General features: G+C 49.3%; 1 protein-coding gene across 4 annotated transcripts; it reads left to right on the top strand.

Moving 5' to 3' along the window:
* Positions 1–202: 202 nt before the first annotated feature.
* Pxdc1 (PX domain containing 1) lies at positions 203–25,044 on the top strand. 4 transcript variants are annotated; one of them, NR_168613.1, is made up of 6 exons: positions 203–704; positions 13,786–13,877; positions 14,602–14,719; positions 15,577–15,730; positions 22,422–22,533; positions 23,996–25,044. NR_168613.1 is itself a non-coding variant. In NM_001382845.1 (6 exons), the coding sequence occupies exons 1-6, from the start codon at positions 449–451 to the stop codon at positions 24,111–24,113; spliced, it is 756 nt and encodes a 251-aa protein (NP_001369774.1). In that variant the 5' UTR covers positions 203–448; the 3' UTR covers positions 24,114–25,044. The 4 variants fall into 4 exon arrangements, 2 of the variants coding, with proteins under 2 accessions (NP_001369774.1, NP_080107.3); NM_001382845.1 differs by having other exon boundaries at positions 15,577–15,636; NR_168618.1 differs by lacking the exon at positions 15,577–15,730 and having other exon boundaries at positions 13,786–13,872.

Genomic DNA, 25,044 nt, shown 5'->3' with positions numbered 1-25,044 from the left:
TCGCCTTGCGCGCGGGGAGAGCGCAGGACCAGCCTCGCCTAGCAGTTGGCAGACCAGGGAGGAGGCGATTTGCGTGCAGCTCTGGGCCGGGACCGCCCGCGGCGGGTCAGCGGGAGGCAGGAGGGAGGCGCCGCAGCCGGGACTCGACGTCGCCGCCCGCGATGGGAAGTGCCTTATAAAGCCGCAGCCCGTTCAGTCCCACAGACTCCTGGCGGCGCCGCCCTGAGCGCGCGGGCCACACGTAGCCGCCCCAGAGTGAGCGCAGAGCTGCGGCGTATTCGCGGGGCACCAACTTCTCCCCCACGGGGACTCTTAACCGCCGTTGCGGGAATCGAGCGCGTCCCACGGAGAACCCCTGATCGCCCCTGCCAGGACTCACTCTGCCCAGGCGGACCCCAGGCGGGGGCCGAGGGCGCCCCCGGCGGCAGGGGCATGCGCCGCCCGCGGCATGGCCTCGGCGGTGTTTGAGGGCACGTCGCTCGTGAACATGTTCGTGCGCGGTTGCTGGGTGAACGGGATCCGCAGGCTCATCGTCAGCAGGCGCGGCGATGAGGAGGAGTTCTTCGAAATCCGCACCGAGTGGTCGGACCGCAGCGTGCTCTACCTGCACCGCAGCTTCGCCGACCTGGGCCGCCTGTGCAAGCGCCTCCGCGATGCCTTCCCCGAGGACCGGTCTGAGCTGGCGCGCACGCCGCTGCGGCAAGGTGCGGGGCTGCGGGACTGGGGGCACCGGGGGATGCGGGGAGATGCGGTTTTCGGGAGGGGCTTTGTGGGGGAGGAACTTAGTGAGGAGCTCATCCAAGTGCGATGAAGTCCGCGGGAAGAGTTACTTAAAACTCTACTATTCGGCACCTGACGGAGGACATCCTAGACCCCGGCTTTCCTGAATGGTCGTTCAGAAAGGGCTGGGAACCGGCACGGAGTCTGGGGCGCACACTCTTGGAGGATAAATGAGATGGCTGGGGAAAGGGACAAGGTCAGCAGGACTCTCGCCTGACTGTCCCAAAGAACGAGCCTCTAGTGAAGAAGCGGAGGCGACATCCAGAGCTGACAGCTACTGGGTCCCAGCTGCTGTGGAGAACCAGTAGAGGCTGGAATGGGTTTGCTGGAAAGGGTAGAGACCGTTATAGAGTATCGAAACTGGGGTGATCGCAGCAGGTATGATCGCTGCTCAGGTCCTGCCCAGTAGAGGCCCCATCTGTATTCTGCCCCGGGGACAGCTGAGCCTGAAAGCGAGGTGCCACGCAGCAATCTTTTCCACCTCTCCTAGGAGGAGGCCGCCCCGCCTGGATCTGTCCGGCCAACCCAGGGTCCCCACCCCTGAGCCGGGTCCGCATTCGGATTTGATTAGCCATGGCCGCCTCCTCTCAGGCCGTGTGACGGTCCTGGTTGGCTGTGACTGTTGTTTTTCTCAAACAGCAGTGGCTTCCCCTTTGCTTCCTAAGGACAGCAAAAGGACTGGAAGAGTGGAGGAAACTGGAGAGAGACCTTGATAGAGACGGGGGAGGGGGGAAGAATAAAATGTGAGGCAAAGAGCCGGGTAAGCGGTAGGGCAGGAGGGATCAATATAGCTTCTGAGCAGACTTCCCCCCAGTACGTGGCCTCCCGGGGCTCTGAGACCCTTGGACCCAAGTCCTCAAAGCAGTCATCCTGTGACAGCTTGGGGCAAAGTTACTCAAGGTTAGCCAGTACGCATTTCCTTGGCCGCCTGTCTGGCTAAGGTCTTGAGATAACCTCCGTTTCCCTCTGGTGATAGGTTCCACCAATGTGTGGCTTATGTGGATAATTAGCTCCATTCTCATGACACATCCCCTGGCAGACACATCATTTGGACAGGTTCCCAAAAGCAAGTGAGTGTGGAGGCCCGGAGTGACAAGCCTGGTTTAGATCTCCATCCCAGCCGCTCCCAGTGGCTGAGCAACGTTGTCAAGATTAGGCCTGTTTTTATTGCTTTAAATTCGCTCTTTGTTGTAGTTTTAATTTAACAAATGAATGTCTGAGTCAGGAAAGCATCAGGAAGGGTCGCTGGTTTACTCAGTGGCTTCTTCTGGAATAAGGCTGTCCATAAACAAGTTGAACTTTCTGGCTCTCCCTCTGAGCAGTTCCCAGAGCTCTGCTGTGACCACAGACTAGAATCATCTATGAGAATACCTGTTGCCTGTGGGGTTTTGTGAGGGGTGAACCGCCAGGCTGTATCTGGTGACAATAAGCGTCTGTAAAGGACACTTGTTTACTACTGGTGCCTTCTGGCCAGGGGCGCTGGTTGCAGAGAGTGCGGGAAGGGATGTGACTTCAGGGTGGAGTCACAGGCGAAAAGGCCTTCCCTGAAGCAGAAGGGAGGAAACCATCTTACCCTTGTTCACCTGGCCTCGTTTGCATGTATGCAACCATCTGGAGTCACAGGCCCTGCAGTGTAGCTGCACATTCTCCAGAGTAAAGGAAGTATTTAGAAGTGATGAGAAGTGGGTGACTATCATGGAGGAAACCAAGGGCTATGAGAGCTGCCTTCAAGTATCTGAAGGGTAGGGAGAAGTGGGTTAGATGTACTGATGGAGCTGGCAGGGCGGCTGGGTTGAGATGCAGTGGCTGACAACCTACTAAGTGACCATTAGAACTGCCCATCACTGGTGCCCGGTCCTAGCTGATGCAAACCTCTTATGAGGGTCCACCTAGTACTCCCTAGATGAAATGAGGGTGGACTCTGGGCACAATAGAGAGGTGACCCTGAATCACGATCCATTCTGTTTCTCCTTTCTCTGCTTGATTCTTCCCTAGGGCCACCCTCAATTTCTTCCACAAAACCACGAAGGTCCTTTTACTTCCATTGATCCTTTCAAGTCTAGGGAAAGTCGTGTGCCAAGTAAAAATACCCCATAGTAACACAAAAGAAGATTCTACCTCTTGTCCATGCAAATTTGTTATTTGCTTTAAAAAATCGTATTTTCAAACTATCAACAGGGAAGCACTCCAGCTGTGTGGAGTGCTGGCAATTTAATTTCTGTCAGGCAGATTCCCACGTCTGTATTTATTGAAATCTCTGGGCCAAGCTTGATTTATGTTACCTGGTTTTCATTAGAAAAGCTTCCCCGGGAAGAGGCTGGTAGTAGTTCCTGATACCCAGACTAGTGGGGAGGCCACGACTCTACTTTGCATTTCTGAATCTTCACGAAGTTGAAGAGGTGCTGAGCCCTCCGTCTTGGCTCCTGCAGTACTGCCATGAGAGAATTAGGTTTTCTTTTCTTCTGTGGTGTTATGCTTGGTGGATGATCATTGCCTCTTTATGTGTCCTGGTGACACACAGGCAGGGACCCCTGTATGGGGTTTAGGCACGGTGCTGTTTGGATGAGATAAAGTAGTGCTGATTTCAGTCTTGCTTCTCTCCTGTAGTTTTTTTTTTTTTTTTTTTTTTCCCATGGAACTAGGTCTCTCCAGACACTTAACTAGCAGCAGGTTGGTAGCTTATGACCCAGGGCTGATAGAGCCGCTTCTTGCTGTCCTTCAGCCCTGGGATGGGAAGATGGCTGTTTCTTGTGGACATTGTGTTTGGGTTGCCAGGGTGTCCCCTCGCCCCCTCTTACTTTTCTGTTCTCTTTCACATGGGGTTGTGTCTTGTGTTTAAGTCCCCTGTGCTTTGTGATACCCACTGCTTCGGATTGTGAGCAAGACCTCTCGATTTGTTTACATCTCACACATAGGGGAAGGCCTGCGCTTAAAAGCAGAAACATGCAAATGTTTCCTGTTGACCATTTGAGACTCTTGGAGTATTTTGATCCTCTCTGTAGTAAGCACCCATGGCAGAGCTGTGACGTCTGAGCTGGCCTGGTTATCTCTGCTGCTACAGATTCTATTTCAAAGTGGCCAGGTGAGCTTAGACGCTTGGTGACTACATTTTGGGTTTGCATTCATTTATGTGATCCCATATCGGCTGCCAGGCACCGCGCAGGTGCCGGAGGCAAGGAAACAAGTAGCCAGCAACAGCTAAAACCTTGCACTATCCTTTTGATTGCTGCATTTTGGTACTCAGAAGAAACAGTGCTACATAAGCCACAAAAGAAGCAATAACTTTAGGGGGCAGGGAAGATGTTTTGTTTTTAGATAAGGGAGCCGAGGACGATCTTACTGAGTTAGAGATTTGGAGGAAAAAAACCAAAGCACTAGTCACCTGGGGCCTCCAGGTGGATAGAGAACACGTTGGGGTTGGGAGTTCGCAGTGGTGAGATCAGAATAGCTGCGGTGGAGAGTATAGGTTAGGGAGGTGGGAAGGCAAATGACATCAGTCATGATCTCCGTCCTCACTGAGGACTCTGAGCCAGGCAGTTGATTTGGTATGAGTTGAACTCCAGCTGATGTGCTGAGACAGACGGAACAGAACAAGGGAGAACATGGAGGAGGTATGGAGGGTTGCTGGGACCGGGCATAATGGAGCAGGCGTGAGAAGGGGCTGCACACTGGCCTGGGGGAAGGGGGGAATCCATGGAGGTGCTGAGAGACTAAAGGTTGGTGTGTGGGGCACAGGGCGCAAGCTGAGAGTTCTGGCTCACTGTGCTTCAGTGGAGTAGGAAGGGCTGGCTGCAGGGGTGGGGTGGAGGGTGGGGCAGCCTGGAACCTGGCATTTAGCAGCCCAAATTGTCACATGAACCTGCAGTGCCTGGTGTTCCTGTCACTGCTGTGTTCAGCTTCATCACCAATGCTGGGCACCTCCAGTGTATGGGACACTGTATCTTCCCAGACAAGAGAGCCTTAGCTGGGATAGTACCAGGAATGATTGGACACGATGTAGCCCCTGGCTCCACATCCCAGACCTGTGCTCTGTTCCCCTTGTCTGCCCCAGCTCTCCATCATATTGTCATCATCAGGGATAAGTGTGATGTCACTGGCAAACAGGGAGGACCAGCTGTGGCTCAGAGGCACCAAGCTGACTTTCTTTGTGAGCATGTTATAGGCGGGTCTGAATAGCTGAGCTGGGTATGGAGTTGCCACTTCTGCCTGGCCTTGGATGTTGGGATGTTAGGATGCTGCCTTTGGCGTTTGCTACAGCCTCCTCCCCACGTAGAGCTTCCCCAGGGACATCCTGCCATCCTGTCTGGGCAGCTTTCACTTCTTGGATTTGACCATTTCCTCTGACTCACCATTTATTTATTTGTTTGTTTATTTATCGTCTCTTTCATGTGTAGAGCCCCCCCCCACCATCCTGTCCCGGGGTGCCTGCTCCTCTTCCCTCTCTCCCTCTTCCTTGTTTTGTACTTGTTTCTAGATCCCTGCCCTGCTGCCCACCCCAGTCTCCACTCCGACATCCTCGACTCTCTTCTTCCATAAATAATTTCTTGGCTGCACTTGGTTTCTGATTCCCTGAATCCATGCCATAGGTCTTGTACTATGGCCCAGGCCACCACGACACGTGGGCTGCCTTTCCTAGCTGTAGATGGAACCAGTTAGAACTTACATAGCCAGTCCAGCTTCTTGCACCTACGTCACGGCTTCTCCCATGGGATGCTGGAGAGAGAAGCTGTGTCTCTTCTCCTCCCGGCCTCACTGTGAGCCTGTGGTCAAGGCACCCCTGACCCTGTGCACTCAGGTGTCTGTGCACTCCGGAAACTTAGGTCCCTGCCATTTCAAAAACCAGTTTGGGCCTGATAATTCTCTGCTGGTTTGGCAGACACTTTCCAGAAGTAAGAGGAGATCCACTCCTGCATTGTGCATAGTTGACAGCAAGAATAGCCACAGTACGTGTGCATAGTAAGGCAGAGAGAATCAAAGATGAGGTACCTCTCCACAGTGCTCAGCTTGCAGCAAGTGAAGAGTGTAGGCTTCTACCTGGGAGGGTCCAAGGGACTGGCAGTGAGGCACAAGCCAGCCTATGTTTTGTTTGAGTATCTTCAAAGGTGAAAGCCAGGCCATCACACCTTCCTCTGGGCCAGCAGCAGGCTGAGGACAACAGATTGAAGGCACATGCTGTCATGGATTGGTACTGCCAAGACACAGAAAGATGGTTATAGTATATTTATATTTGGTGTGCTGGTGATTGGACCCAGGATTGTGCATTCTAGATACTCATTCTGCTTCTGAACTAAACTCTCAGCCCCACAGTAGTGCCATTTTTTTGGGCATCTTTGGGTCACGCATCAGTATGTGTGTACTGTCTGTTTTTCAGTTGCCATCACTTAAAAGGCTGTGTTTTGCCACTTCTTGTTCTGGAGAAGACCCTGAGAGCCCCTTGATTTGACATTTGTCCCCACTGGTGGGAAGATGGGAGGAAGCAGAGTAGCCATGGTCCCGTGCTGTTCACTCCTGGCAGCCTCGGTGTCTCCTGGTCTGTGTGCTCATGTGCTGCTAGCTGTTCTGATGACAGTGATGGCTGGTGCCTGTCCTCATCCCACCCCCAAGTGGAGTGATGACTGCCACAAGTTATTTCTTGGAACGTACACATGCAAACTCGCCTCTCCCATTTGTTTAGAGAGCAGACGTCTGCTGCTTACCCTTTGCGGATGAGGAAAACGTCATTGTACTTGGACAGAACAGGGAAAGCAGGGGAGTGGAAGGGACTCTGCTGGTAGTGTCCTGTTGTCACCTTTTCTGTGTGAGGACATTGAGGGTCTGGGAGATTGGGTAGCAAAGCAGGAGACACAGCCAGCTCTTATGGCTTTCAGCCAAGTAGCCTAATCCTCAGGGTTTGGAATTTCTGCCTTTCTCCTCTTCCTTCCCCCTCCCCTTCTCCTCCTATTTTCTAGTAAGCCTATAAAGTAATAGGTTTCATGGTGACAGTGCATACGAGTATTTTATTCTAATTTGCCTACTACACTGCCTTCCCCTGGCTTCTCTCCTTGCTGGTGGCTCATTCTTGATTTGATAGCAACAAGAACACCTGTGTGGCAAAGTGGTGACTTCTACTGAGTAACTGTAGCCACGAAGTGCCTAGCACCAACCTAGGGACATGGAGTTGCTGGCCTTTTCAAGTTGTCTGCCTTATGCCCAGAGTAAGCCCTTAGCTCCAGTAAAAGGGCTCTAGGCAGGACAATGTGGAGACCGGAGCATCCTACAAGGCTGACCCACCTAAGAGCCAGCTCACTGCTTCCAACAGTGCCCTTTGCAGGTGTGACCCTACCTTGCCCTGGCTAAGAGAGATGGTGCCAGGTACCACAGTGGGACTGATTGGACCTATGTCTTCATCGGGTCCCAGACTAGGACTTATTGCTTGGTGTGGGTCAGACTTGAGAGCCTGGGCAATCCTGGGTCAGTGTGTGTGCCACTCCAAGCAACAGAATTGCCAAGCATGTAGTGTGCTTGCTGTCGGAACCTGCCTGGGAAGCCTTGCTCTCCTTACGCTCTGGGGGGCTTGCCTTTATCTCTGCCTCAGCTCCTACCGCTGCATACCCTCCCCAGCCTCAGGGCCTCTTGTGGACCTCCACACCGCCATTTCTGTTCATCCTTCATGCCCCCTCCTGCTGGAGTGAGTAGGGGCATGCTCTGTGTTTTCCAAGGCCTGAGCCCTGTCCACCATGTGTGGTCAATGTATGCCTCCTGACCACCTTGTGGACAGCACCGATATCTAGGAGAGGCAGGGTTTATACGCAGGTTTAGGCCATGGTATCCCCCAATCCATGGTTTGTGAACTTCAGACAGTGTGCCCTTCCTGTGTGGAGAGGTGAAAATGGGCAAATGCCTTTTATTGAAGCCCAACTGGCAGGGGCAGGAAGGGGCAGCTTAGTGGACCACACGGCTAGTATGAACGATTTTAGGGTTCATTCCCAGCACAGTAGGAAAAGAATGGCCACATGAATGGGGGGGGGGGGGGTACTTGTTTCGTTAAATAGGGTCTCACCTTGTAGCCAGGGCCAGCATCCTGAATGCTGGAACTACAGGCATGTGCCACCATGCCTGGTTTGTGACTGGCTTCTACAAACTGCCTGAGTTCTAGGAAGGGAATTTTGCTTTAGGTTGGAGAAAAATAATGAGCAGAGAGGAGGGATTAGGAAACTGGGAGAAAAAAATCAGAAAGTTCCATTCCGATGCATTTTTATTTCCCACTTGGAGAAAACAGCTTGGTCCCTTTTCAGAGGCCCCTGCTGGGAGCAGGAAGCTTTAGAAGAGGAAGGAAGAACAGCTTCCTCCTGTGGGTTCCCAGGAAGTTTCCTCCTGGCTCCACCTCCCTCCCGTGTTCTCCTTCCAGCTTTTCATCCCGGGAGAGGCATGCGCAGGACGGCACTTCTCACCTCTGTCTCTGTGATCCCTGCACACCTGGCTCTGCTCTGCTCAATGGAACAGAAAGGAGGGGCAGGTCAGCCAGCCAGAGTCCGCTGGCATGTGGTAGGGCTCAAGGGAACTTTTGTGTGTGTCTGTGTTCCCCGATGTTCTATCCTGCGTCAACACACAGTTGCGCATGTGCGTGCCATGCGGGCGCGCATGCACACTGTGCAACAGCACCGAGCAAAGACTCACTTGGGGTTTTCTAAGATGTTAGGACCTCCGCTGGAGGACCTGATCTCAGCCTCTGCTTAGAGCCCAGGGGAGTACCTGTTTAGAGCAGGGGTTCCTGCTCAGTATGAGTTCAAGGCCCCTGGTTCGTTTTATCCCCAGCAAGCCAGCCTACAAGCAAGAAGGAGGGAAGGCGATATTTAGAAGTGATTGAATGTTTTCCTAAAAAGTAAAGTATGTTGTTTCCAGAATTTGTGATGTATTCAGTCTTTCAGTGACCCCCCAGCCCCAGTACCTCTCTCACAGCACACAAATACATACAGTCAGCTTTTCCTAGACCTGCGCTTCCATGCACAGTGTGTTGATGGGCACATTTGTTAAATGGACAAGAAGCCACTTCAATGCAGTTTGTTATCTGGCCCTAATAAAAAGTTTCCCCCTGGGGCTGTCCTTTGTGGGGGAGTCAGAAAGCTTCCTCCCTCTTAAGAGAGGCAGGTGCTGTGGGCCATGGACGACCCTTAATGCATGTCTTCTCTGCTGACCTCCGCTTCATCTGCCCTTTATTAACCAGAATTCCTCTGCGGAGGAGGCACTAATGTTAGAAGTGCTTCTCTCCACCCTGCCCCTGCCCCCCACCTCATCCCAGCCCACCAAGTCTTCTGCCAAGGAAGCCTGGGGCATTTGTCAAAAGTATGGAGGCCAAGCTCTGTCTAACAAAGACATGGGACGTCAGACCCTCAGTTTGCTGAGGTTAGGAAACTAATTTGTTTATGCTTGCTTCATTGAGTTTTGGTTCCAGGATTAAAGCAGGTGTTTACTTTTGCTAAAAGCAGCTAATTATGAGAACAACCACAAACTATGTTTTTGTGAGGCTAAAGCCACACACCCCTGGAGTGGAGGGGGGCAGCTCTAGGCTGACTCATTTTTGAAATAGGGTCTCACTATGATGAATCTCTAGCTGGCCTGGAATTCCCTGTGTGGACTAGGCCTGCCTCTGCGTCCTAAATGTCAGGATTGAAGTAATGCACCACCATGCCCAATCAAGCTGACATTTAGTTCGACAATATTTATGTCTTTGGGTTACTGCAATACATATGGTATTAATAATTTTTTAAGCCTTTAACTTAACTGCTTGTACTAAACTTGGATAAAATTCTTGTGTCACAAACTATATGTTGGGAAATTTTGGAACTTGAGGTTATATGAGTAATTAAACGTTTTCAGAAATTAGAAAATTTTCAGGGAGAACGAAGCCTTCTGGGTCAAATTCTTCCCATGTGGAGAAGTGGGCAAAATCATTTCCAGTTTGAGATACCCTTAGGCTTATGTGGTGTTTTGGCACCCTCTGCTGGTCAAATTCGGAATTACTGCCTCCCAGTGACACTTATTTTTGAGTGCATCTCTGCAGTCACAATTATCTTGTCCACCTGCAGTATCGTTCATTACAACTTCAGATAACAAAATCATGTTAGACACTTTTGGAAATCACAGCTATTATGCCTGATTCATTCAAGTTTGCATCCAGGAGTCAAGCAGGTGTTTGCTTTTGACGAAACCAGTTAAACACAAACAAATCCTCTGTTCTTGCAAGGCTAAATCCTTTAAAAGGAAAAAGGACCCCTGGGCAGTTCCACGACTTTTCTTAAACCACTAGTGACATTCGGAATATCAGACCAATAAGCATCAGGTACCCTATAGTTGTTGTGTTTAAATACATAAAATATAAAGTTGAAAAGGTGACATTTTTTCAAAGCTGGTCTAAGCCTTTAAGAGCCAAATAACTTGAGTCCCAAGGAAAAGGCTTAGCAGGTGCAATAGGAAAAGGTGTGAATGTGAGCAACTAGGGCACTGGGCTAGTAACCATTCTACTTGGAGCCATGGCTTCTGTCACCTGTTCCTGACAACTAAAGCAGAGACTCATACGTATTTGAAATTCACAATTCACTAAGTTGTGAAATTGGCTGCCTTGAAAGACCGATTGTAGATGTTTTCCTATTGCTGTGATAAAACATTGACCAAGGCAACTCATGGAAGGAAGAGCTGATGTGGCCTTAAAGCTCCAGATGGGATGGCATGTCAGCCAGCAGTGGGCATGCAGCGGGAGCAGGGAGCTGAGAGCTCACACTGTGAACCATAAAGCAAGAAGAGCTCGACTGGAAATGGTGTGGGTTTTTAAACTCTCAGAGACTGCCTCTTGTGACACGCTTCCTCCAATAAGACCACACCTCTTAAACCTCCCCAAACAATGTCACCAACTGCTCAACCATCCAAGCCCATTTGGGGACATTCTTGTTCAAACCAGCACACTGACGGAAAGCAGTGTTTCCCTCTCTGTTGGAGGTTGTGAACCCAGCCAAGAGGAACAGAGGTGTAACCAGGCTCTTGCACTACATCTTAAGGGCAAGATCAAAGCTCGTTGTTTGAGAATCCAGAATAGATGCTTCCACCCTGTACAGTGGTGTAGAATGTCCCTGCACTGGCTGCAGAGGAGGATGTTCTCCTACGAGCCACCCTTTCAGAGAATAAACATAGTTGCTGTGTCGGTGTGATGGGTTCAGAACGAGGATTGTAGCTCTCCGCAAACAGAAGGCGGCTTTGCCTCTTTGAAGAATTCAGCTCCCTGAGGAACTGGTGTGTGTGTGTGTGTTTTCTCTTTACAAATAACTCCAAGGAGTTCTGACTAGGCTCTGTCCTCTGTAGACTACTCTGTAGCAAGGGAGGATGCTCAAAGCAGCCTGCTGCAAGAATAGTACCTGCATCCTTATGTATGCACACAACCACACCCTCTTAATGACTGCGATGCTGAGAAAGGTGTCTTTGAGAGAATTCTGTCACTGTGTGACTATCCTGAGTGTATTTACACAAACTGAGCCAGCTGTGCTGTTACTAGGTGATATCTCTTATGGGACCAATGTCATATATGCCACATTATGCCCAAAATGCCACCTGCTGTGTATAACACAAACACACACTCTCTCTCCCTCCCCCCAACCCCCCTCTAAATGTTTGAAATCTGTTTAGGGAGCTCAGGGCTTTGATGCCTTTGGCACTCTGATATTTTTGCTTTTCTTTTCCTTTCTTCATCAGACAGGGGTGGGGCGTGGCTTAGGAAGAGAGGGAGGGGGTGGCCCAGTCCCTTTCTCTAGTGATGGTTGGAGTGCTGTGCTTGAGTGCAGGCTGATGCAGTGTGTATGGAGCTTGAGGTTTTCCAATGAGTCAGTCGCAGTCTACTCTGTCAGCTCTGGGTCTTGCACATTCCATGCCTGACCACCTGTGGCCTCTATGGTTAAAGAGAGAAGGGAGGAAAGATGGGGGTGGGGGAGGGAAGGAGGGAGGGAAGGAGAGAAGGAAGGGCAGGACCAGAAAACAAGTAAGGGTATTTGCATACTTGGAGGCCAGGTGAGGGAGGCACTGCCATGGACATGGGGATAGCCTAGCTAGCCTTTTAGACATGTTCTTTTGGGCTGGAGAGATGGCTCAGAGGTTGACAGCACTGACTGCTCTTCTAGAGGTCCTGAGTTCAATTCCCAGCACCCACATGGTGGCTCACAACCATCTGTAATGGGATCCAAAGCCCTCTTCTAGTGTGTCTGAAGACAGCTACAGTGTACTCATAAAATATAAAATAAAATTAAAAAAGAAAAAAACGTTCTTTCATTACATCTGAAGACTCTCTGGTAGGAGTAGCCAGGTTTGAGTTTATCCTAATTTCAATCAGGCTGTTTTAGAAATTAGAAAATTTAGAAATTTTGATCGTGGTCAGTTGTTGCAGGTGGTCAGTTGATGCAGGTGGTCAGTCATTGCGGGGAGTCAGTTGCCCCAAACCTTAGCACTTTATCTTTTGTTAACAAAATCAAACCAAAGCCTGAGAGAAACTTTTCAGAACCGACCATAGTTCTGGATCTAGGTCTCTGGGGTTCTGCTGCAGATGGTAGGGATTGTCCCATTCTGGTCATACAGAGTCCGGGGCAAAGCTAGCATACTAAGGGCTCCTAATTCCATCCCTTGAAAGCTGGTGGGAGACGCTGAAGTGAGAAGTCTTACCTTTACATTGCTCATGGGAGACAGAGGAAGCTCCACATACGGTCTTGAGCTGTAAGGTTTTTAAAATAAAATACCGCACAGCCCAACAGCCTGCCAGAGCCTGTGGTGACCACTCTGTGGTACCCACAATACGTACTGATGCTTGGGCTCCTGGAGAGGGCTGTGAGCCACGCCCATGTGTATTTTCCTGGAGATCTATTTTTCCTTCTGAACATTGCATTCACATGCCTTGCCTAAATATGGGCTCCATTGACACAGGTCTTGTCACTGGAAGAATGTATCCTTTCCTGTGTCACTCGGGGTAGTGGATTCTGGGTCACACACCCCTTATGCAGTCGTCATAGTGGTGGCAACCCGAGGGGGTCTCTGGTTAAGCCCTGCTGTGTCCAGGTGTTAGTGGCATGGCCCCAGGATGTCCCACCGCAGGGGATCTTACACCCTGTTCTACTTCCACTGCCATTTGTGTGTGTGTGTGACATGGGTCGCAGCAGAACCATACATTACTGGCTGGCTTCTCAGGGGAAGGTTAGTCCAGGACCTTACAGGTTAGCACTCGACACACAAGGCTGAGCAGGTGCTAAATCTCCCTTATCTGGGGCTTTGTTTCCCATTCTTTCAGGTCAGAGATTCTCAAAATAAACAATTCCTATGCCTCGAATTGCTTTCCATTCTAGGGAGCACAACGTTAAGCCACCCCATCCCACCCTTTTTTCCCTGGGAGGAGACTGGTTCCTTTGTCTCGGGTCTCCGCACTGTATATGCCACCTGACTGCCAATCATTAGCAGCAGTCTCAATTATCAGGTCTCTCCTGTTTGGGTATCTCAGTGCTCAGGGTTCTATAAGCCCACTTTTGCTTAATCCTGGTCATAAAATGGGAGATGCACGCAAAGAGATGCTATGAAGCCCTGCTTTGAGAGAAGAGGTGGATAGTCGCACTTAAATGAGGAAGCCAAAACCCACAAATGCAGGCAAAGGGGTCTGCAGTCTACAGTAGAGGATATCATGTGTCTATGAAGTTGTGAAGATGAAATTCATGGTAGCTTTCCCATCTCAGTTTAAACAGCAAAAGCGACAGCCATGGGTACGGCTGTGATTTGGACTGAACCAGGATGGAAAAGGATTTGTTTTCTTGGGTCCGGCTCTATCTGTGGTTTCAAGAATTCACGGGAGACACTGAGATGTGTCTTCCTTAAGAATTAAGGACATTTTGCTGTGAAACGTGGCACTGGGGTGGTGTTTTCATCGAGGGACACCTGTTGTGTATTTGTTACATATTTCGTCATAGGCTGCTCACCCAACTGACCTGGCCGTTTCTGTCTCTGTTCTAGGACTGCTCGCCATCAAGGGTGCACATGACATAGAGACCAGGCTCAATGAGGTCGAGAAGCTGCTGGAGACGGTCATCAGCATGCCGTGTAAGGTGAGCAGGGAGGCCAGAGTGGCCCATCACCACCAGCCTTAAAGACGGCTGCGGGCATCTCACTCAGTGTTTCATTCCCAGAAGTCCTGAAGGGCGATAGAGGGAAGGGAGAAGTCTGTGGGACTCCCCGCTGGAGTCCTTTCTCTTCAGGGAACAGAGTGGAAGGAGAGCCATGAGGTCTGAAGCAGGAGGGGCCAGAGGCTTCTCCAGAAGCAGCGGCCTTTGCTCTCTTCCCTCCCCTCGGATCCCTCTTCTTGCTTAGGTTTAGAATAGGCATCAGCAAGCCCAGGGCAGTGTCAGCATCCACGCTGGCAGCTCGGTGTTCAGTTACATTTCTGAACTGTGAGCTTGATGCAGGAAATAAGAACCTGGAGGGTCAGGCAGAACTCCTTAGCTCTTAAAGGTTCTTAAAGGAAAATTGGGCACGTAGAAGCCACCCAACAGATAGTAAAGGAGAGCTGAGAGTGATATGCCAGCTCTGTGCCAAGCATTCCGCCGAGCCACCCGCCCTAGCAAGAGGCCCTGCCCGTAGCCACCTCGAAACAAAGAAGCTACAGTGATCCAGTCACTGGGCACAGGCCATGAAGCAGCCCCTGCACGGGTCTGGGACAGCCTCCTGAGCGTCACATCAGTTGGGGTCACCTCTGTGCAGAAACACCACCCCAGCAAACACGGGAGACCTGCGGTGGAGAGCTTTATCAGTAATCACTGTGTTTATTCCCAGTATTCCAGGTCTGAGGTTGTTCTCACCTTCTTTGAAAGATCGCCTTTGGATCAGGTGTTAAAAAATGATAATGTCCATAAGATCCAACCCAGCTTTCAAAGTCCTGTTAAAATATCAGGTAAGAGCCTCGATGAAGGTGTGGGAGGACTGTGGTGAAGGCGTGGGAGGATTGTGATGAAGGTGAGGGAGGACTGTGGTGAAGGCATGGGAGGACTGTGATGAAGGTGAGGGAGGACTGTGGTGAAGGCATGGGAGGACTGTGATGAAGGTGAGGGAGGACTGTGGTGAAGGCATGGGAGGACTGTGATGAAGGCGTGGGAGGACTGTGGTAAAGGTGTGGGAGGACTGTGGTGAAGGCGAGGGAGGACTGTGGTGAAGGCATGGGAGGACTGTGATGAAGGTGAGGGAGGACTGTGGTGAAGGCATGGGAGGACTGTGATGAAGGTGAGGGAGGACTGTGGTGAAGGCATGGGAGGACTGTGATGAAGGTGTGGGAGGACTGTGGTGAAGGCATGGGAGGACTGTGATGAAGGTGAGGGAGGACTGTGGTGAAGGCATGGGAGGATTGTGATGAAGGTGAGGGAGGACTGTGGTGAAGGCGTGGGAGGATTGTGCTTAGTGGCTGTGGTTTCAAGGCCCTTTCCAGTGTGTCTATGGGGTGGGTGGACTCAGCCTCTACCACTGACTGGGCTCTAGAAAGGTCACTTCCCTGGCTCAGAAAAATGATCGCTGAATCCTTACTAAGCAGCGTTAAGTACCTTCTACTTGGTGACTGCCAAGTGTGTTATTTTTACTTCCAAAGGAGTTAATTTGACATATTAGTTAGAATACTTAAGAAAGAATATAATGACGATGAAAATATTAGGGAGGCATTCTTTTAAACAATATTTATTATTTTAGTTTTGTGTCTGTATATGTGTTTTGTCTGCACGTCTGTAGCATGTATATTTACATGTGTGTGCCTGGTGTCCACAGAGGCTAAAGAAGGCACTGGAGCTCTCAGAACTGGAGTGGTAGACGGTTGTGAGCCACCAGGTGGGTGCTGGGAACTGAGTGTGGGTCTTCTGGAAGAACATCAAGTATTCTTAACTGCTGAGCGTATCTTCAGCCCCAGGAAAGCATTTCTGAGGTAATGACTGGAGTCAGTGGCCGACCTGCGGAAGTGAGGGAGCCCCTTTGAGGAGGTGTTGAATTTGGCTGTTGGCTTTAGGGAAGCTTTTAGCTTTGGTATTGTTGGCATTGACATTGTACTGAGCCTTCTAGCACTGAAAGTCAGCCACTGTAAGGGGAAGTCAACACCGTGAGGCCTACAGAGGAAGGAAGGGGCCCCATGGCCTGCTTGCTGTTTTCCTAAAAGCTGGCTATACTTGTCCAGATAATTGTTTTATTTTTTATTTTTTTATTTTTTCATTTCTTTGGGAGGCTAACCTTTAACTTACTATTTAGCGCAGGCTGGCCTTGAACTTACAACAGTCCTCCCTAACTATGTCAACCTCCTCAGTATTGGAATTATAGGCATACACCACTTGCGGGAGAACCCACGACCGTGAGTGCACAGGGTGGGTGGTCCATATGGGCTGTTCATTGTGTAGCAACTTCCTGGTTATCTTAGAGGAGAGCAGGCAGTTTAAGGGCCTAGGGGTCTTTTTTAAACTGGCATCTGAGCTCTAGAACCTTCTATTCAGCTGATTGCATGTAGTGAGGCAGTTTGTCTGGGTTGTCTGAACAATGGATGACTTTTGATCTTGTCATATCATATCCAGATCTTGGGGCTCCTCCACTGGACTCTGGTTATTGTTTGTGTTGTGACCCTCAAGGGTCACCAAGGCAAACCCTCCCTCCCACTTCATTCCCTCCAAGTCTTTCCATTTAAGAAACAGATGGCGATGGTGAAGACCTACACCGACCTTTCTCTTCTTCTCTTGGGGGATTTCTTCCTGCACTCTGGCATTTGGAGAGCCGGTGGGTGCCATGGAGTTGCCACAGATTCCCCTATCTGGGGATGCTGATTTATGGAGCCTGGGACTTGAGAGGCCTGTTTTTTCTCTTTGGATGTTGAGGCTGTAGGTGGTGAGGGCTCCACCAGATGGCAGCAGGCACTGGTTGTACTGAAGAAATCCTGTCAATATTCTAGTGCTTTGGCAAGGATAGCCACTCAGACTTAAGCATTCATTTCCTGTGTTGATCTAAATGTTTATCAAACCCAAGAGCACACGGATGCGGTGCAGCCATGACTACGTAGCACTAAGGAAACAGAGGTCTCAGGTCTCAGCTTCTCTGGGATATGCTAGTAGAACCCGTAGATTTCATCCACAGAAGTAAGTTGTTCCCATCAAGGTTTGATAGGGAATACTTTTTGTTGTTGTTCATTAATCCAGTATCCATTCGATCTTAGCCATAAGCTTTACTATATAGAGATAGACAGGTCATCTAGTTAACAAAAGGATATTGCTTAGGCTTTTGTTCTGTTGTTGGAGTAAACTGAAAATATAATGCTAGGGAGGACTTAGAAAGGAGGAAGGCGGTACTGTGAATGCTTCCGAGGCTGGTTAAAGACCTGCAGAAGAAAGGAATCAGGAAATTGATGACCTGAAGGGTTAATGACAGTTAGGAAAATCACCATTACAACACCATGTACACTAACTGGGAAATATTGCAAATTTTTTCCAGTGATGGAGATAAGCTAAGACCAATGGGGGAAGTTCAAGGAAAAACAGGGTTGTTTGCACAGTATTAAGACCTTGTTCTCTGAGATATTTGATAATGGCAAAGAGAAAGCAACCTACCCATCCCGGTTTAGCATCGCCAGTAGGCCTGTGCACACTGTTGCAACACACACATGCACACACGCATGCCCCATACTTCCACAGAGGGGCACTCAACATGCCTTGTGGGATTCTGCCCAGTGACATATCATCACCGAGTTTTAGCCACCTGGATATCCAGCTCCAAGGAAGAGTTGTGAAGTCGCTCACCTGAATTCCTCACAAGGCCTGCATGAGAAACACGGACAGACCAAAGCCATCAGAGTCAAGGAGATCCCGACAGCTCAGTGTAGCCAAGTTCTGGACTGCATCTGTAGCAGAAGAAAGTAGCAGTAGTGAGGCACTAGAGAAACCCCAATGAAGGGGCTTTACACTCAGTAGCATCATCCACTGGGTATTCCCTGAATGTGATGAGGGACCTTAACTGTACGAAGTATTGACAATAGGGGGGCTGCTATGGGTCATGTGGGAGTCCTGTCTGTGCCTTCATGGCTTACCTACAATTCTAAAATTAACTATAAATTAAGCATTACAGAATAGGAACATAGGAACATGAAAGCATCTTGCGGTCTAGAGAATGGCTCAGAGGCAGAACCATGCCTAGCAAGGCGAGACCTTGAGTTTGATCCTTGCACAGGGTGTGGGGTTAACCTGAAAATGAACTGTTTTCTAGAGTTAGGGATGTGGCCTAAAAAATTAAACCAGCTAGTGATTTTTTTTGCTGTGGGTTCTAAACTGACATGTGAGGAATTCGTATTTTAAGTTTGTTTGAAAATGGGCTGCAGGCACTGTAATATTTCTTTAATTATAACACTTTCTTCAGTTTCTTAATTATTATTCTTGTGTGACAACAGGTGGAAAATCATGAGCAAGTGTCATGGTAATAATGAGTATTATTTGAGACTTAAGTGTTTGTTAGAGTCTTCAGACAATCTTCCTGTTTAATGCAGCTGAGCCCTGTATAGAGGACAACCAAGCAGAACTAACCTGTTCTCCAGGCACAGGTAGCAGGAACAAGGTTGGAAACAGCTGTACTTGGGGTCAGTGTGCATACGTGCTAATGTCGTGGCTTACCAGCAGCACAGCAGTCTGCAGTCCCATAATATGAACATCAACAAGGCCTTACTGAGCTTGAAGGTACAAGTTCTTTGTCCACGTCACTTCCGTTGGTTACTCTCCTCATTACTGTCACTAAAGACACAGCTTAAAGGAGAAAGGGTTTATTTTGACTTCCAGTTTAGAAGGGATACAGCCCATCGTATAGAGGAAGGCATGGTTGTGGGGGTGTGAGACAGCTGGTCACATTGTAGCTGCAGTCAAGAGGCAGAGTAGACAGGAAGTTGGGCCAGGCTATGAAACTACAAACCCACCCCTAAGTGACTCACCCCAGTGAGGATCCCCTCCTAAAGGTACCCCAATCTTCCAAAGCAGCACGACTGGCTGGGGATTAAGTGTTCAAACACACAAACCTACAGGGGACATTTCACCCTCAAGTCACTGCACCACCCTCCAGTAGAGACTGATCCAAGAGTAACTTCCCATTCAGGAGGTTGTTGATCAGTGTGTAGATGGCGACTGGGGAGGGCAGTGCTGCAGGACTATTAGCAAAGTGGTCGTTTTAAACTGATGGCCCCTGCAGGTAGACACACGATAAGCTCAGGCTTTCCTTGTTGTAAATTTTGGATAACCCTTCTTAGGTTTTTAAGTGATGACTCTTCTTAAGGTATTGCTTTTAAGTGAATGGAAGAAATGAAAATATAAACTGTCACAGAATCTTTGCTCCAGTGTTAGCTAGCTCAGGCATAGGGAGAGCCGTGTGTGTCGGGCTAGGCTTTGAGCCTGCTGTGGTACCTGCTTTTGTGTTCGTGATTCTTGGTGAGCCATCCGTTTCCAAGCTGGTTTGGAATGGATGCACTGATGGTTTATAGACTCCATCTGTGTGCTCAGGAGACTGCTGGTTCAGCGTGATGAGGGTAACCTAGGGATGCAGGAGGAACCCAGAGCTTCTGGGGACTATCTTTGGTGAAATACCAGCATTTTGACCAATATCCCTCAGTGGCCTGGATCTAGGACTTTGAGAGATTGGAGACCAATATACTTTAGTGTCCTCAGGGCTATACTGGCCTTAGGAACTCTTTGTCATAGACATCTGAGGAGTGACTTGTTCCAAATCTATTCTGGAAAGTCCAGTAAAGATTCCACATCTTTGACTCTGCAGTTCACATTTAGCAAAGATTAGGCATGCAGATAGCTTCAGGAGTTTGTACAGAAGTGTCTTGCATCCCAGGATTCATTCCCGATCCCGGATTCCCATGGTAGCTGGGAGGATAAGACTTGGGCTGTCAGTTAGCAGTGTGAAGGCTGTACTGGGGCTGCCTGTACTTCCTCAGACAGACAGATTTGGGTCACAGTTAATAAGAACAATAAAGAAAGTGGTTCTCTGCTGCCACACCCTCTGAGTGGGGAGGCGAGAGAATCGGAACTTGTGTGGGGTTCAGTGATTTTCAGTCTGACAGCTCACTTCCTGAGCATCTTTCCTTTGCTCTATGTACCCAGAAATGTAGCTGACCCGAGTTCCCAGACTCCTTTCTTATTGGTTTGCTGAGTCCCTCCCCGGTGCTGCACACCACTGGGTGGAGGAGCAGGGAAGAAGGCAGGGGAGGGAGCCAGAGCTGATATCCCATGAGTGTGACTGACTGAGGAAACATGCTGCAAGAGAGCCATGGCATATGCCAGCTCCTTCTCCAGAAGACCCATGACACGTGCTAGCCCCTTCCCCAGGAACCAGACATGCATTTCAGCAAGTCCTTAGCAAACTAATGAAAAAGTGAGAGTGAAGAAGAAACCTATTTTTCTTTATTTCTTTCTGGCTAGTTCCCTAAAAATTCTCTGCCTAAGAACAGAAGTTCTAAGAATGGAACCCCAAATGCCTAGGAAGGTGAAAAATAATCAGGAAGTGATCATTTTCATCACAAAAAAGCAAATTTATATACTCAGGAATAATTACACTGTGGTCCAGTGGGGAGAAGGCTAAGATGATTCTTTAGAGACAAAGGCGTCTGATGTCCAGTAACCCTTAGGATGGGGAGAGATGCTCTTATTGACTGTGTGGGCCTGCGGATGAGGAAAGGCTAAAGTCAAATGTGTCCCTAAGGTGAGGATGCAATCTTGCGGATTAAACATACCCAGAATGTGTGGTAAGTGTTAAGTGTAGGCAAGAGCCTTGCTTAGGAGGACTTCAGAGGTGGTCCTAAGCATGGAGCTCAGCTGCCTGAGAGCCAAGGACTGGAGATGAGTGAGGATCACAGAGAGGGAGAATTCAAGATGGCACCAAGCCTGATGATCTCTCGAGGGAAAGGAGATTCAGTTCCTTCTGAACTGTCAAGGCTATAGTAGGTTAAAAAAGAAGAGAGCCAAGCCACACGAGGTTCTTAAACAGTCAGCTCTCCATGTCTGTGGGTCCAGAGTCTGGATTCAACTAAGTCCAGGCCAAAATACTAGGAAAAGGACTCTGTCTACTGATCATGTGTAGCCCTTTCTCCTCCATCATTATAACAATGACTTAGATATCATTTACATTGCACCAGGTATTATAAGTGATCTAAAGATGACATAAAGCCTAGAGGGAGAATAAGTGGAGATTCTAGAAACACCGCCCCAGTCTGCATTAGATATTTAGACATCATGGGTTTTGATATTCAAAGAGGCTGTCTAACTAAATGGATGCTTGCTTGCCGTGACATTCTCCAATAACAAACTTAAAGGTTTCCCGTAGAGAAGAGTCCCAAGGCCACAAGGCTGCAGTGAAAGCTTCTAGCTTGGTGCCAGCCACCAATCCTCCCCGTCAGCTCTTTCAGCCACAGGAGAGCCCTTGTAAACTAACCGCCAGTGTAGACAAAGGAAGCTGCTTTTGTTTGTTGATTTTTCTAAAGTACCCACATCGGTGCTTACTGGGGGAAAATAGAAATATATATACAGTTTCATGATACAAAGTCAGTGAGCCACTCATTTAAAACACAATCTGATCTCATCCAATGCAATTCTTAGCACCACCCAGGATGCAGATTCTGTCAGCCCTGTCTCAGCCACAGGGTAGAGCTCAGAAAGGGCAGGGAAACGGTGTGATGTCACATGTCACAATGGTGGATAGAGCCTGCCTCAGACTTGTGCCCAGTCCTCCATCTACTTCCCTCCAGCCTCCACTGTAAACCCACAGGCAGGGCACACGTGGAGGTGCTCAGATACCAGAGGATCTTGTTTCAGGGAGAGATACACTGCTCCTGTGGTACTGGTGTCAGCATCTCCATCTTCCTGTCTGAACACTAGAAGGATTCTCTGGGTATCGGGAGAGAGAGCTGGAGACAGTGGGTGATGGGGGAGGGGGAGACTGATATAAACTTCAGCTCTAAAATTTTATTTTATAATTTCATACACATACACACACACACCCTTTCTTTACAAGTTCACCCTCCTATTCTCATGCCTTTTAATTTTATTTTTTTAATGATGCACTATATTTAGAATTGCTATTGTGACCATGGGTAGGAGGTTATTTATTGAACAAGGGCAACTTGACTGTGTCTACACTGTCGAGAAATGTTACTTGCCCTTTCATGGCCCCCATAGCTCCCCAGGAAAAGGTGGGACCTTATAAGCCCATCTTCTGTCCACGACAGACTGTCACTGGGCCCAGTCTTGTGCAGAAGACAGTGTTGCTGTGAGCTCTTGGGTACAGCCGCTATGTCAAGTCCAGAAGACGGCAATTCACAGTCCTCCTCCCCACCCTCCACCTCTTACATTCTTTCTGCCCCTTCTTCCACAATGTCCCCTGAACCTCAGAGGGGGTGATTGTAGATGTCCTGTGTAGACCTGAGCCTGTAGCAGTCACTACTCCTCAGCACTCTGATCAGTTATGAGTTTGCATTGGTAACTGTGCACCGCACAGGGAAACATCGCTTACCCAGGCTGAGAGCTGTCGATCGATGATAAATCCTGAAACTTTAACCTCAAACACTGACCTCTCCTGAGTACTTACCTCATGGCTTTGGTTTTCAGAAATCATGAGGTCCAATGGATTTTGTTTGGCAAACACAGAGACCATAGTCATTGACCACAGCATACCCAACGGGAAGGACCAGCTCCTGGATGCGGATTCCACAGAGCATTTGTGAGTGCACGTCCTCTAATGCGTTTTCCTACAAGGGGTCGAAAGCTGGTGGTATGTGCAATGCTCTACAGCAGTGGTTCCCAAGCTTGTCAGTTCTGCAACCCTTCAATACAGTTCTTCATGTTTAATACAGCTCCTCGTGACTCCAACCAGAATATTATTTTCATTGCTAATTCATAACTACAATTTTGCTACTATTATGTAGGATATCTGATATGCGACCCCTATGAAAGAATCATTTGACCTCCAAAGGGGTCGTGAGCCACAGGTTGAGAACAGCAGCAGGCCCTGCCAGTTTGGGTGTTTTAAATGTTCATGCCATCGTCTGGCGAGAGTTTGGTTAATTGATCTAGGGGAGGAAGAGTCACCCAATCACTAGATGTGAGGGGCATTCAGAAGTTGCAAAACTCCAGGAGATAGTTTGTGTTGGCTCTGAGGTGTAAAACACTGTACTCTGGTCCAGGATCCAGAATCCAGATGCTTCTAGACTTCCTGGACCGGGACTGGGACACATATGTTTGTCTCACAAGTTGATGGGTGACCAGTTAGAACCCTAGTCTGTGATGACTCAGGAGCTTTGACTACTGATGGCTGGACAGCCAAAGGCCACTCATTGTGGCCTGCATTCTACCCTCCTCTGCAATGGAACTTCTGGCTAGACTGTGCTGGAGAGTGCCTGCCAGTTGGGAGGTCTGGCTTTGTTGCTAGGTGTTCCTGGGGACAGAACGGGGTCCCTGGGTATGTTGTGGAGGCAAGCAGACCTAGGCCCTGTAGCAGCTGGTGATGTGAAAAGGTCTCCATCTGACTCCTCTACCATGACAGTCTCTGGCCAGCTCCATCTCACACAAAGCCGAAGGGCTTTCCTTCCCTTAACACTCATTCAGTGTGCACCAGCGTGCTATCCCTGCCAGCCAGAGGTCCCCAAGAAACCACAACTTTCATCCTTCAGAGCCCAAGTCATCCTGGGTCAAACTAGGCTTGGCCACTAGGTAGAGCCTGCCTCCAGGACCATAGGGAGGTAGAGCCTGCCTCCATGACCATAGGGAGCCTCCTGTAGTGTCCCTCCCTGGCTCCTTGCAAGCTCCTGGGACCACATCACCTATACCCGCCTGTCCACTGTTAATCTTTGAGCTGACACAGAACGGGAGCCAGAATATCACTGTGAATAAAGAAAGCATAAAGGCCCCACTACCTTACAGATGCAGAAAGTAATCGCCAAGTCAGCAAAGCTCAAAAGCGCTGCCTGGGCGGTACCACCCATTTAAACTAGTTTGTGTGTTCATGGTTCTTCCCACGTGTCTGCTGCGAGCCTGGAAAGGACCTTATCTCCTTAATGTCCCTTGTCCCCTTCCATAGAACCTGGAGCCCTCAGTATCTTGGCACTGCCCTGGCTGCCTCTTGTCCTCTCTTTCTTCTCGCTAGGGTCCCATACAGTGGCCTTCACCTCTGTCGTCTCTTTCAGGTTTGAGAATGGTGGTGAGTTCACCTCAGAGCTGGAAGATGGTGACGACCCAGAGGCTTATGTCACCAACTTGTCCTATTACCATTTGGTTCCGTTTGAGACGGACATTTTGGACTGAGCCTCTCCATCGGGCCTTCTCTGCCTCCAACCTCGACTGCATGTCCTCATGCTGTCTACTGTGCTCCTCCAAGGGCCAAAGCTACTGCTCAGCCTGGACCTCCTAGGGTCCTGAGGTTCAGCAGGCCTGGGTATTTAGAAAGCAGAGGCACACGGGATCCCGATGACCATAGGCAGCACCGAGGGGCCTTCTTCCTGCTCTCAGCCCCTCCAGCCCGCCTCTTCTGGGATGCCAGGCCATGCTTCTTCTTGTCTCACTGCCGACTTAGGGAACATTCCTCTTGGTCACATGGCCCTGACTCCCCACTTTTCTCTTGTGTGTCAAAGGCACACACAAAGTATTTCAAGAGGATTTTTGCTAAGTTACCAAGTTCTGGACCTCGTGGACGGGGGATATTAAGTGATTCAGGACCTCCCTAAGAAGGATGTGTGGCTCTTTTTTTTTTCTTTACATCTGCTCCCTGGAATCTGGGTTTGGGATGAGCCGGAAGGAGCGTTTACACAACATCAAGCCTGGAGAAGATTGCTAGCTTCGGCGAGGGGAAAGCATTCATGGTCCTGTGCATATGAACCTGATATAAAGTTTTCTTCCAGGGAAGAGAGCGTCCTCCTCACTGCCAGCACCTGTCAGCTCTTCTGCCAGGCGGTGATGCGGTCACCACTGCCTAGGGTGCTCGAAGTCCTTCCCCTGCTGACCTCAATGGCACAAGTGCCAGGATGGATCAGAAAGGAAGGGATGGGAAGGAAGGAAGGGATGCTTACAGCTTAGACCACAGAAGGTCTGGGTCCTGCAAGCTCATGTCCTCACTGTGTCTACTAACGACCAGCACTTGCTAATGTAAATAATAGTAAATTATTGAGAATTCTAATTCTTTTACACAGTCTGTTTTTAATCTATTTTAATTAAATAAAAATCTATTGTTCTACTTTGA

Source organism: Mus musculus, chromosome 13, assembly GCF_000001635.26.
Source record: "Mus musculus strain C57BL/6J chromosome 13, GRCm38.p6 C57BL/6J".
NCBI classification, from domain to species: domain Eukaryota; kingdom Metazoa; phylum Chordata; class Mammalia; order Rodentia; family Muridae; genus Mus; species Mus musculus.
The sequence above is the reverse complement of the archived record's forward strand: the minus strand, read 5'-3'. Positions and strand labels throughout refer to the sequence as shown.